Below are 12,080 nucleotides of genomic sequence, written 5' to 3' on the forward strand. Positions count from 1 at the left end.
CTTCAAAAATGAAACAAATACGCAGTTCTCATTATTCCATTTTTAGTCTTTAAATATTCTATTCACCAAACAGAAAGTTTAAGATCAATTATCTCACTGTTTAATATGTTTTTAAAAGAGTTTTGCAATTTGTCCTGGTATCAACGCAATGAAATAAATGTCTCGGTGTCTTCATATCAACAAATTAAATAAAAAATGTATACTTTCAGGTTTCCTCCAATAATGGACTAAGTTACACAGAATGATGAAGTAACCTTTAAGAGTGAATTCACAAGACTGACCTCAGTTAGAGATCTGCTCCACGGAAATATTACCAGTGAAAAAGATGTCCATACATTTTTTAACTCTAAAAATTATAATTCTGGTATAAATTATATCTGTGTGTTGTGCTTAGTCGCTCAGTCATGTCTGACGCTTTGCAGCCCACTAGCTCCTCTGTCCATGGGGATTCTCTAGGCAAGATACTGGAGTGGGTTGCCATGCCCTCCTCCAGGGGCTTTTCCCAACCCAGGGATCGAAACCAGTTCTTCAGCATTGCAGGAAGATTCTCTACTGTCTGAACCACCAGGGAAGCCCTAATTTATGTCTAAAATAGCCTAATTATATTTTAATTTAATTAACTAATGTCTAATTTATCTAATAATATGATATCTGATTTACATAATAGCTTAATGTCTAAACTGTGTAAGATCTAATTTACATTTAATATTTATATTGATAAAAGTAAAAACATTTACCACTTAACAGACTTATATGCAGAGTACATCATGAGAAACGCTGGACTGGAAGAAACACAAGCTGGAGTCAAGATTGCCGGGAGAAATATCAATAACCTCAGATATGCAGATGACACCACCCTTATGGCAGAAAGTGAAGAGGAACTAAAAAGCCTCTTGATGAAAGTGAGAGTGGAGAGTGAAAAATCTGGCTTAAAGCTCAACATTCAGAAAACAAAGATCATGGCATCCGGTCTCACCACTTCATGGGAAATAGATGGGGAAACAGTGGAAACAGTGTCAGACTTTATTTTTCTAGGCTCCAAAATCACTACAGATGGTGACTGCAGCCATGAAATTAAAAGACGCTTACTCCTTGGAAGGAAACTTATGAACAACCTAGATAGCATATTCAAAAGCAGAGACACTACTTTGCCAACAAAGGTTCGTCTAGTCAAGGCTATGGTTTTTCCTGTGGTCATGTATGGATGTAAGAGTTGCTCTGTGAAGAAGGCTGAGCGCTGAAGAATTGATGCTTTTGAACTGTGGTGTTGGAGAAGACTCTTGAGAGTCCCTTGGACTGCAAGGAGATCCAACCAGTTCATTCTGAAGGAGATCAGCCTTGGGATTTCTTTGGAAGGAATGATGCTAAAGCTGAAACTCCAGTACTTTGGCCACCTCATGCGAAGAGCTGACTCATTGGAAAAGACTCTGATGCTGGGAGGGATTGGGGGCAGGAGGAGAAGGGGACGACAGAGGATGAGATGGCTGGATGGCATCACTGACTCGATGGACGTGAGTCTGAGTGAACTCCGGGAGTTGGTGATGGACAGGGAGGCCTGGCGTGCTGCGATTCATAGGGTCACAAAGAGTTGGACACGACTGAGCGACGGATCTGATCTGATCAGATCTGATAGCCCAGGGACTGTATATAAGCCCTGATAAATATTTATCATTATTATTGTTTTACAGATGAGGGGGCTGAAGCACAGAGAGATCATAAAACTTGTTCAAGGTCACACAAGTAGTAAATGGCAGAGCCTTGGCTTTGGACCCGTGTCTGCCTGACTCCAGTTCACACGCTATGCCCGCCTGTGCTCTCTAGTGAGCTTTCTCAGAGAGGGGGACTTAGAGAGGAGGACCCAACTTTTTCAAGTCAGGTTCCAACTTCCTTACTGCAATACAATGCTAGTGACTAGGGACACATTACAACACAAAGTTTCCTAGGCTGACACATCGATATCTAAGGGAAACCATGGTCCTCCAGCAGTGCAGGGTTCACCACTTTTTTCCTCAGTGGTGCTGGGTTAACAGTTATTATACATGCCATATTGAAAAGAACCAATTTATCTTCAAGCTGGAATGGAACCACTACATCATATGGTCACTGAGGCTATTTACTCAGTACCAAATACACTATATCATGTCATTACTTTTCTGTTCGCATTTGCTAAATAAAATTTTCTCCTACTGATCTTGAAACCTGGAATGGTTAACTGGTTTTCCTAAGACACAATAGTAGATGTTGACCAGATTACAACCAAAATTCAGTTTCCCATTAACCTTACTAAAATAGCTTCATAAAGTTGTGAGCATATGATATCTGTTATTTGGCACATATGATTACTAAAAATACATATTAATAAAGATATGAACATCCCATATAGGTACTGTACTTTGTGGTCTACAAAAGACTTTCAGATATGTTATCTTCTCTGATGACCACAGTGTCTATGTAACGGGACTGATGTCATTATCATCCTTTACAGAAGATAAAAAGGAGGCTCAGACAGGCTACGTGCCCCTAACTAGCAAGAAGAGACTTTGGCTAGAATTTAGACTCTTTGACTACTATTTCTGTATCCTATCTTTGGCTGTACTTTTCTAGAATAAAGACAATTTATCTGATAAATTACTCCATATAGATTATATTCTGAAATTAAAAAAAAAAACAACTATTAGCTGGGAAATATGCTACAATGTGTTCAGAAGTTGAATGCCAGGATTCAGCTGTTGTCCAGTCACTTAAATATTAAATTGAGCTGTTCTCAACTATCAGGCATTCTTGGGACTCAGACCTGAGTCTTTAAGTACAGTCATTATGATCCAGAGATTACCCCCGTGCAGGGAGCAGGAGCTCCGCCCATGGCAAAGGTCATGAGGAAGGAGGCTTGGCATATGCAAAGGCGGGATCAAGCCTCAGGAGTCCCCCTGGAAATTCTCGAGCATCTACCCCCAAAACCAGAGTCTGCCTACTTTCTGCTTTGTGCTCTCACCTACACCTCTGACTTTACAGGGGGGCTGTCCCCCACTACCTCTCTCTGAAAAAAAAGAGTTAACTTACAGCTCCAGTTACTAAAGTTCCTGGGTGTGATAGTGTTTCACCCTATAAACTCCTTTGGAAGTCCTCTAGCCTGCCTGAATAGGTTTTTCCGGCCACATGTGATTGCTCAGAGCCTCCCAACTGTGAGAGGCAAGAGATGTTCTAAACTGTCTAAATACAGATTCCTTTGAGCAGTTAAAAGATTGATTAGAAATTGTATTGGTGAAGGGTTTTTCACTTGTTGGGCCAACGTTTGCTGCTACGTCTCCACATCCCTTACCTGCTGTGTCCCTGGCAGTGTTTGTAACCTTGGACCCTTGAGTTAATTCTTTGTCTTGTTATAGCCCATCACACCTTTGCTCTGTAGGAAAGCAACTTTATCTAATGCTTTTGGAGGGTGGCGCTTGACTAATCACCTTTAGAGAAAAATAAGTTTTCTGAAGAAAGAGTCTTAAAATGTTAACAGGCCTCTGGGCCAGAAGATGATGCAAATCACCTAAACTTTTGCATATGATAAGTTTGCAGGAAGAAAGCCTGGCTTACTGCATGACTCTACCCCTTCCCCCATTATCCTCTATGCATAATTTAAGGTATAAAAGCTACTTTGAAAAATAAAGTGTGGGCTTTGTTCACCAAAACTTGGTCTCCCCATGTCGTTCTTTCTCTCACCTTCTGGCTGAATTATTCAGCCTCTTTTCTCCACTGAATTTCCTCACTGAGCTATCCTTATTTAACCACTCTGTATATCCTTAATTAACGTTTAATTGAGCAATTGTTTCCTGATCCTCACCGACGCCGTCTCCCCTTCGAAACCCCTGGATCCACCGGGGCTGGACCCCGGCACCCCCGCCCCCCAACACACACACAGCACGCCTGTCAAAGCCACCCTGTGTTCTTCAGCTCCTTAGAGATCAAGCCTACCTTGTGGCGGGCCAGTTGCTGGGTAATTGTCTCAAGGCTGCTTGTCTCCATGAGGTCGGGCGCCACCAGCCTTCCTGACATTTGCAGCAGCCACTTTTCCACTTCCTGGAGCTCACTGTTGTAATCTTCGTGGTCTCTGACTTTTGCCTCAAGACTGCAGACGTGCTCCTGTGAAGCCAGATGCCTGTTAGAAGTGACTTTCCAGCCAAAAATCTACTCAAAACTTTAACATTTTAAAAATCCCAGGGCAACTCATAGAGTAGGTAGACTTAACACATCAGAAAATTACTAGGGACAGAAAACACACACACACACACACACAGAGTTGCTATGCCATTTAAAAATGCCCACCTGAATGAAAAGGAAAAATACTGATCCATACCAGTGCTACATTTTCTGACAGATAAAATGCAGTCAGGACTCCCTTTGTGGCAAACACCACAATTTTATTCTGCTTCTGATCTTTCCATACCTTTGCTGCACTGCAGAGATCCTGGTAATCGCTTTGAAGCTGATCGATTTTGTCCTTTAAAGTAACATCTTGCACCAGCTCCAAGAGGGCTTCACCTTTCTCTCTCACCGATTTTACTGATGGTTCGTGGGACAGCACTGTTTGTTGAAGTGACTTGAATTACAAAGGAAAAAACAAGAGCCAGCTCATTCATGTGATCAAGGAGAATATAGACACATGCATTGCCATATATAAGATGATTATCTCAAACAAAGATCTACTATATATTTTATAAATCAATAAATGTAAAATAATAAAGAGAAAATGACTTTTATGGCTAATACAGTTTTTTTCAGAGTAAAAGCAACACATCGAATAGTCCTCACACATGCAGAGAAAAGTATAGAAAAGAATTGTATTTGGGTGAATTTAGCATAATGCATATTGCTGGCTTCCACCTCATTCCTTTCAGCAGAGAAATAAATCTTAATGTTATATGAAGGGAGAGAAGTGTTATCTTTTGATTTTGAATCGTAAACTCAATTGTAGCTTGAGTTGGATGTGAGGTTTGGGAGACAAATTCCAGTTGCAACGTTGCTGTGACAGCCTTAAAGTGCTATTTAAATATATCAAGAACTCAGGGAGAAGAAAAAAAGGAGAAGCAGTTGTGCTTCTTACATTACACTTTCAAAGACACACTGTCAGGCTTGGCAGAAAAACCAAGGGCAGAAATAGACATATTGGCTGGAGGAGGAAAAAGCTTCCACCAGGAAAAGCTTTGAGGTAAGGCATCACACTGTAATTCTTAAAGACCATTGCTAAACAATTTGGGTCAAATTTTAAAAGCAGACTATCCCATGTATAAGCTTTAATAATTGTTTCACAAATTTGAGCAGGTGAAATGTTTATATCTACAGCATGTATAGCAATATCTATATCACCATTTATTTTTTCAAAAATTAATTTCTAAAATGTTTTACCTACAGTTGGTTAATTAGAATTTATTTTCTTAGGAGTATGAAGTCTCATTTGGAATTTACCATAGATGTGTTTATAGGCTTTTGGTACCAAAAGATGAAGGAGAGACTCTAGATAAAACAGAGAAAATCTACAGGTGTGAGATCCTGATGCCAGAAAGTTTATCTGAAGGATCCATGTACCTGGATCACACTGTCCGAATAGGTCTCCATCCACTGATACAACCTTTGAATACCAGACAAACATAGTACCTGAATGGACAAATAAGTCTGGTGTAGTGTATGTGCTTAGTCGCTTCAGTCGTGTCCAACTCTTTGCGACCCTATGGACTGTAGCCTGTCAGGCTCCTCTGTCTATGGGATTCTCCAGGCAAGACTACTAGAGTGGGCTGTCATGCCCTTCTCCAGGGGATCTTCCCGACCCAGGGACTGAATGTGTGCTGCTTATGTCTCCTGCATTGGCAGGCAGCTTCCTTATAAATCTGCACGCCCCTCACCAGTAGAACAGGCATGCTAAGGACCTCTCCCAGTACCCACTAAGGTTGACACACACCAGAAATCACGTGCCTCCAGTTCAGTCCTATGTGACCTCCTCACGCATCTGTCAGTAACAACACACTACCTTGTATTTAGATAACTGAGCTTTTTTCTCATATAACTCCATTTTGGGTTCTTCAGGACCATGTAGAATATCTCGGTATTCTGCTATCCACTGAGTTAGTGCTTTGTATTTATCCGAGAATTCCTTCGTCAAATGAAGGCCTTTCTCCAGGGTCATGTGCTCCTTCCGCACAGTGCTGGTCAGTTCCTTCAACCGCTCCACGTGGTCGTGGATCTCTTTTCTTAACGTCTCTGCCTCAGCATCTTCCAAGTATTTAAGAGCCCTCTCGCCTTTCTCTCGGGCTGATTTGAGCAAGCTCTGGCCTTTCTCCATGTCTTTCAGCAAACCCTGAGAAAGAATGGAAATAAATGTAATACAAACAGACAAACAAACAAACAAATTCAAATTGGTTGGCATTATGCTTTCCCTTTAAAGAAAAGCCTTGCAAGTCCCATTCCTGAGTTCACCAATTTCCCCTTACCATATGTTTTTGAAGTTTATAATCAGATTTGGCCCACCAGCAATCAGGATGGAAGATTATAATCAGATTTGAAGTTTATAATCAGATTTGGCCCACCAGCAAAGAGAAGCCTCTTTACTTCAACATAGGTCTTTTAAAATCTCGATTAACATATCATTTCCAAATCAGAGACTTATGGAAGAACTTGATGCTTTTCTCATCCTTAACAGAGCTCCTAGAGTTCTGAGTTAAAACACGACTAAGGCACAGTGTCATGAGTTAAGAGATTTTTTTTTTCAATATTTAGTGTCAAACTGGAATTTAGTTAAGAATTTCGTGCACAGTCGTGTGTAAGTCATTGGGATAACATCACATCATAAGTAAATGGAAGGCAATCTTGGCTTAAAATGATCTTAACTTGGAATTTAGAATGAAATGAGGAACCAGGGATCACCAACCATACTGGGCAGGGATGAATATACATGCTCCCAGTTCTAAATGGGAAATGGGAACCTCTCAGTGAAAGAAGAATGAACAGTTGGCAGACAACTTTGATATTTGCATGCCTACCTCCAGCGTCTTCATCTTTTTCCCCATCATCGCTTTATCTACTTTATCAATTTTGGCAGCCACATTCTTGAAGTTTTTATGAGTAGAGCTGTACCAATCAGAATAGGAACTTAAGGATAACTCTGATTCCTCCAAACTCTGGATCTCCTCTTCCAGGAATTTTATTTGTTCCTTTGAAAGAAGAGACAACGTGGAATAAGTGAATTAAAGACCTGTACCTGTGCCTTTCTTGATGAACATGTGTCTTCACTGGAAGTTAGTGAAAGGAAGAATGTCTGGGTTGTGAAGTCTGCTGGCCTACAATGAACCAGGGTGGCCCGCTCACCAGCACTTGGAGGAGCAGCGCTTGGTATTTGGACGTCAGCTGCGTGGCCTGGCAGCCCATTCGGCTGCTCACGTGGCTCTCGTCCAGGATCTCCTGTGCTCTGGCTCCCACTTCCTCAACTTCATCTCTGTATGCGGTGATTTCTTCATGCCACTTCTGAAATGACACCGTGTAGGAGTGGAAAGTTCAATCTGAGGGATTCTTAAGTAAGACAAATATTTTGTTTAGCCCCTAAGTCCCTAAGTCATGACCCCATGGACTGTAGCCAGCCAGGGTCGTCATGGAATTTTCCAGGCAAGAATACTGGAGTGGGTTGCCATTTCCTTCTCCAAGGATCTTCCCGACCTAGGGATTGAACCCATGTCTCCTGCATTGGCAGGCGAATTCGGTACCACTGAGCCACCTGGGAAGCCCTGAGACATATATACATATATATATGTATCTTCTTACTAGAAAATGATTTCTATGATTTATTCTTACTAGAAAATGATTTCTATGAATGATTTCTATATAATTTTGAAAACACATCATGTATAACCTTCATAAAAATTATAATAACATTATAAAACTGCACACGAGTTTGAATGCTTTTCTGTCTGTATTACACATATTTTTTATATCTTTTGTTGTTCTTAGATAAATTTTAAAACAGATGAATAAGGAAAATGAATTCCAAAGACCTAAGCGTAATTTTGATCATGTGCACTGAATTTGCATTAAAAATGTAGTACATTAGAGCAATTTCAAGACAGAACCATAAACTTAAATTATTGCAACACTAGCATTCATGTATCTTTACCAAGCAAGGTAATAAAGTGTGGGAAAAATATACGATACTTCATTAAACTATATTCTATTATCAATAAAATAGACTACCTTAAGATTCTAATAAATAATTTCTCACAGAAGAATACTCCATTGTAATTTATATCAAATTTCTTGCAAGTAGCAAGAGATTCTGCAGAATCTAAACCTTGGACCAAAATGTATTAAATAGTTGAAGAGACAAACTATGCAAGGCAACTGCTACTTTGACAAACATCAGGAATTCACACCAATAGTACCTTCATCTGATGTAACTGCATCTCCTTGGCGGCTCGGCTAGACTGACGTGCCGTTCTGAGACTCACTTTCTCCTCCATTGTTTTCAGCCACTCATCTACCTGCTGAAACTTTTGTTCCACCAGTCTCAATTTGTTGACCACGTTATTGAACTGAGTTCGGGTCTCCGACAGCCTCTGCTGGTAAGCCTGCCAGTCCTGCCGGAGGGACTCTAGAGCCCGGTCCTCTGTCTGTGGGATGCCTGACGGTATCACCTCCTCTCTGGTGTGCAGTGCTGAATTCAGCAGGGCCTGCCCCTCCGCGCAGCGCACCTGGAGCTCCTGCAGGGGAAAGGCATGGCTGTCACACCTTGTTCACATTTTACACCCACACAGGTGACTATGTCTCACTCAAGCCAATCGCGCCCTTTTGAACTTCACGTAGGAAAGAACAAGCTGATTCCGACAAAAAATGTGTACCTAACACTGAACCCTGTTTCCCAAGTCAAGAGAGAGATTCTGAAATGTTTCCAGTTAAAACAGTCAAACTGCACACACACACATACACACACACACACACACACAGATACACACATATCGAGAAGTATTTTTCTCAATCATGTTGGAAACAACCTCTGAAATCTGGCTTTTTAGCTTGGAGGCAAAAGCACTGTGATGAAAGGATTATTGTTTAGTCTAATAACCTAGGAGTTTTGTGGCCCCTAATCTGTTTAAAGAGCTTAAGTCTTCTTGCTTGACATTGAATTTGATACTGAATGGGATCAGAGCTCCACTTTTAGCTGAGAAAAGAACAATAGACCTTCTTTCTGCTACGGAGGGATTCTTTGTTGAAGCTGTTCTAGGGAATGTGATGGTTAAGAGAAGTTGGCCCTGGAGGGTACAGGGCATATAAACCTGCAAGGTTGAATTATCACACCTGCCCATCAGTTATGTGCATGCATGCTAAGTCACTTCAGTGGTGTCTGACTCTTTGCCACCCCATAGACTGCAGCCCACCAGGCTCTTCTGTCCTTGGGATTCTCCAGGCAAGAATACTAGAGTGGGTTGTAATGCCCTCTCTCAGGGGATCTTCCCAACCCAGGAATGGAATTCATGTCTCTTATGTGTCCTGCACTGGCAGGAGGGTTCTTTACCACTAGCAGCCCCTGGGAAGCCCCCACCCCTCAGGCACTTCTAGGTACAAACGTATTTCCCTCCATCAAAGCATAGTCCCAGAAATGCACCCTACAAATTCTGTATGAACCAAGTTTTTAAGAGCATCAGCTATTTTTGATAGAAAAATCATAACCTTAAAGGTGTTAGCAAAACACTATATCCTTGTGTTACTTGATCTGATCATCTAAGGTTGAAAGGGGCCAGGTCAAATCCCACCAAGAGTGTTAAAAGCACTCTCACATTTATTTAGAACACAATATTATTTTTTAAAAATCTTTAATACTAATGAAATTGCTGATATCTGACCATTTTTATCTACAGAAATAGTGATCTTCTGTAGTTCAGATTATAGATGCACTTTCCTCAGCTATGATATCACTACAAAAATGTTGTAATTGGAAAAGAAGGGCAATTTATGTGGTAAAATATTAATCAAAATAACCACAAATTTTATTCAAAATTATAAAAAATAAAAGCTAATTTTATACAATCTCTTTCCTTAATTCAGGAGTTGACAAACTTTTTATGTAAAGGGCTGGATAGTAAATATTTTAGGCTTTATGGGCCACAATCTCTGCTGAAGCTACTTAACTATGTAATCTTGCCATCTGTGGCATCAAAGTAGCCACAGATGCTACATAGATGAACAGGTGTGTCTATGTTTCAATTTAAAGAACAGGTTCCGGGATACAGTATACTGATCTGTGCCCTAGTTAATCTCAATATACCACCCTTTCCCTATTTTATAGCAGTTTTCAGTATTCTACAAATCACTACTGTATTAGAGAAATTCTTATATATCCCACATTTCAAGGATTTACCTGAGGGGAAATATGGTTCAATATATATATTTTAAATTTATTTAGTTTTATTTTTTGGCTGTGCTCTGCAGCATGGGGGATCTTAGTTCCCTGACCAGGGATCAAACCCATAGCCCCTGCAGTGGAAGCGTGGAGTCTTAACCACTGGACCACCAGGGAAGTCCCCAAAGGTACTAGTTTAGAATCTGGTCTCAATATTTTAAAAGCTCAATGTACTATGATCCAAATTAAACTGTCGGTGACTACAAAAGGAGCCTGGTGGACTGTAGCCCACTAGGCTCCTCTATCCATGGAATTCTCCAGGCAAGAATACTGGAGTGGGTTGCTATTTCCTTCTCTAGGGGATCTTCCTGACTCAGGGACTGAACCCATGTCTCTTATGTCTCCTGCATTGGCAGGAGGGTTCTTTTTACCACTAGTGCCACCTGGGAAGCCCAAATACAAAGTAATTTTAAATGTGGTCCGCACTGCTGGCAGACCCCCCATCACTAAGCCAGCTGTGGGACATTAGGACCCTGAAGGAGTTCTGCCGTGCAGGTGGAATGTCACCGTTCTGCACCACCTGTTTTGGCCTCTAGTGTCTCCCTTCCTTTATAAAATTTGTGGTGACTCAAAATAAGACAGTGTCAGTAAGAATTAATACACAGTGAAATGAGAGGTTGGAGTCCGGTTTTGGTTTGGGCCAGAATAACACTGACTGAAGTGAGATATTTTCTTCTGGAACAGGAGACATATCTGCTGATGACAAGTGACTTCTTGGCCCAGTTTCTCCCTAGAAGTCTGGAGAGCTTGGTATCTGCTTGCCAAGAAAGTCTGCAGTGAATGCTGGGAGAGGTCACAGACAGAAAAGAAAGCCCATTTGGCTAAGATAAATTATAACAGCTAAACCTAAGAGACCTGGATATGCTACTATTAAAAATAAAATGGATGAGATCCTTAAAGAAGCTAATGAAACTGTGAGCCTTCCAACTTCTGCTGCTGCTGCTGCTGCTAAGTCGCTTCAGTCGTGTCCGACTCTGTGTGACCCCATAGATGGCAGCCCACCAGGCTCCCCCGTCCCTGAGGTTCTCCAGGCAAGAACACTGGAGTGGGTTGCCATTTCCTTCTCCAATGCATGAAAGTGAAAAGTGAAAGAAGTCTCTCAGTCGTGTCCGACTCTTCGCGACTCCATGGACTGTAGCCTACCAGGCTCCTCTGTCCATGGGATTTTCCAGGCAGGAGTACTGGAGTGGGGTGCCATTGCCTTATCCCTTCCAACTTCTACTATATATTTATTTCACGAATGGACTACTGTTCAAGTAAGATTTTTCTCCCATCTCATTTAATCCTTCCTCAGAACAATGCTGTAGAGAAAACTGAGTCAGGGAAGCTCTTCTCTGCCCAAAGTCATCCAGGACCAGGTCTCACCGTGAATCGGAGTCTGAACTTCCTAATCCCAACCCTGCACTCCTGCCATTATTCAATTCTCCCTGAGAGCCATTGAAATAGGCAGAAATGTTATATGTCAATGACCATCTCAGTCCTGCTTTTCCACCTTGTTCGAGCAGTGGGTAGATCTTGCCCAATCCTGAACCAATTCCAGTGAGGGCTGACAGCGCTAAGTTCCAACACGGAGCTGTCTTGTTGGCCTTTCTCTCCATTCTCTACTATGTGTCTGGTCTCCCCTTCTTGGGAACACCCTGTTGGCTACCTATTGCTG

At 41.5% G+C, this 12,080-nt stretch overlaps 1 protein-coding gene across 13 annotated transcripts in view; it reads right to left on the minus strand.

The window, feature by feature from the left end:
* Nucleotides 1-12,080, minus strand: part of SYNE1 (spectrin repeat containing nuclear envelope protein 1) — a 496,771-nt gene that overhangs the window by 224,920 nt on the left and 259,771 nt on the right. For all 13 annotated transcript variants that reach the window (XM_027551881.1, XM_027551880.1, XM_027551874.1 and 10 more), the window contains 6 exons: nucleotides 8,409-8,726; nucleotides 7,345-7,500; nucleotides 7,020-7,190; nucleotides 6,011-6,337; nucleotides 4,433-4,585; nucleotides 3,961-4,128 (listed from right to left, as the gene is read on the minus strand). In XM_027551881.1, coding sequence (XP_027407682.1) covers nucleotides 3,961-4,128; nucleotides 4,433-4,585; nucleotides 6,011-6,337; nucleotides 7,020-7,190; nucleotides 7,345-7,500; nucleotides 8,409-8,726 — 1,293 coding nt within the window. The remainder of the gene's footprint in view (nucleotides 1-3,960; nucleotides 4,129-4,432; nucleotides 4,586-6,010; nucleotides 6,338-7,019; nucleotides 7,191-7,344; nucleotides 7,501-8,408; nucleotides 8,727-12,080) is intronic.

The sequence above is a fragment of the Bos indicus x Bos taurus genome, chromosome 9, assembly GCF_003369695.1.
Source record: "Bos indicus x Bos taurus breed Angus x Brahman F1 hybrid chromosome 9, Bos_hybrid_MaternalHap_v2.0, whole genome shotgun sequence".
In the NCBI taxonomy this organism is placed as follows: domain Eukaryota; kingdom Metazoa; phylum Chordata; class Mammalia; order Artiodactyla; family Bovidae; genus Bos; species Bos indicus x Bos taurus.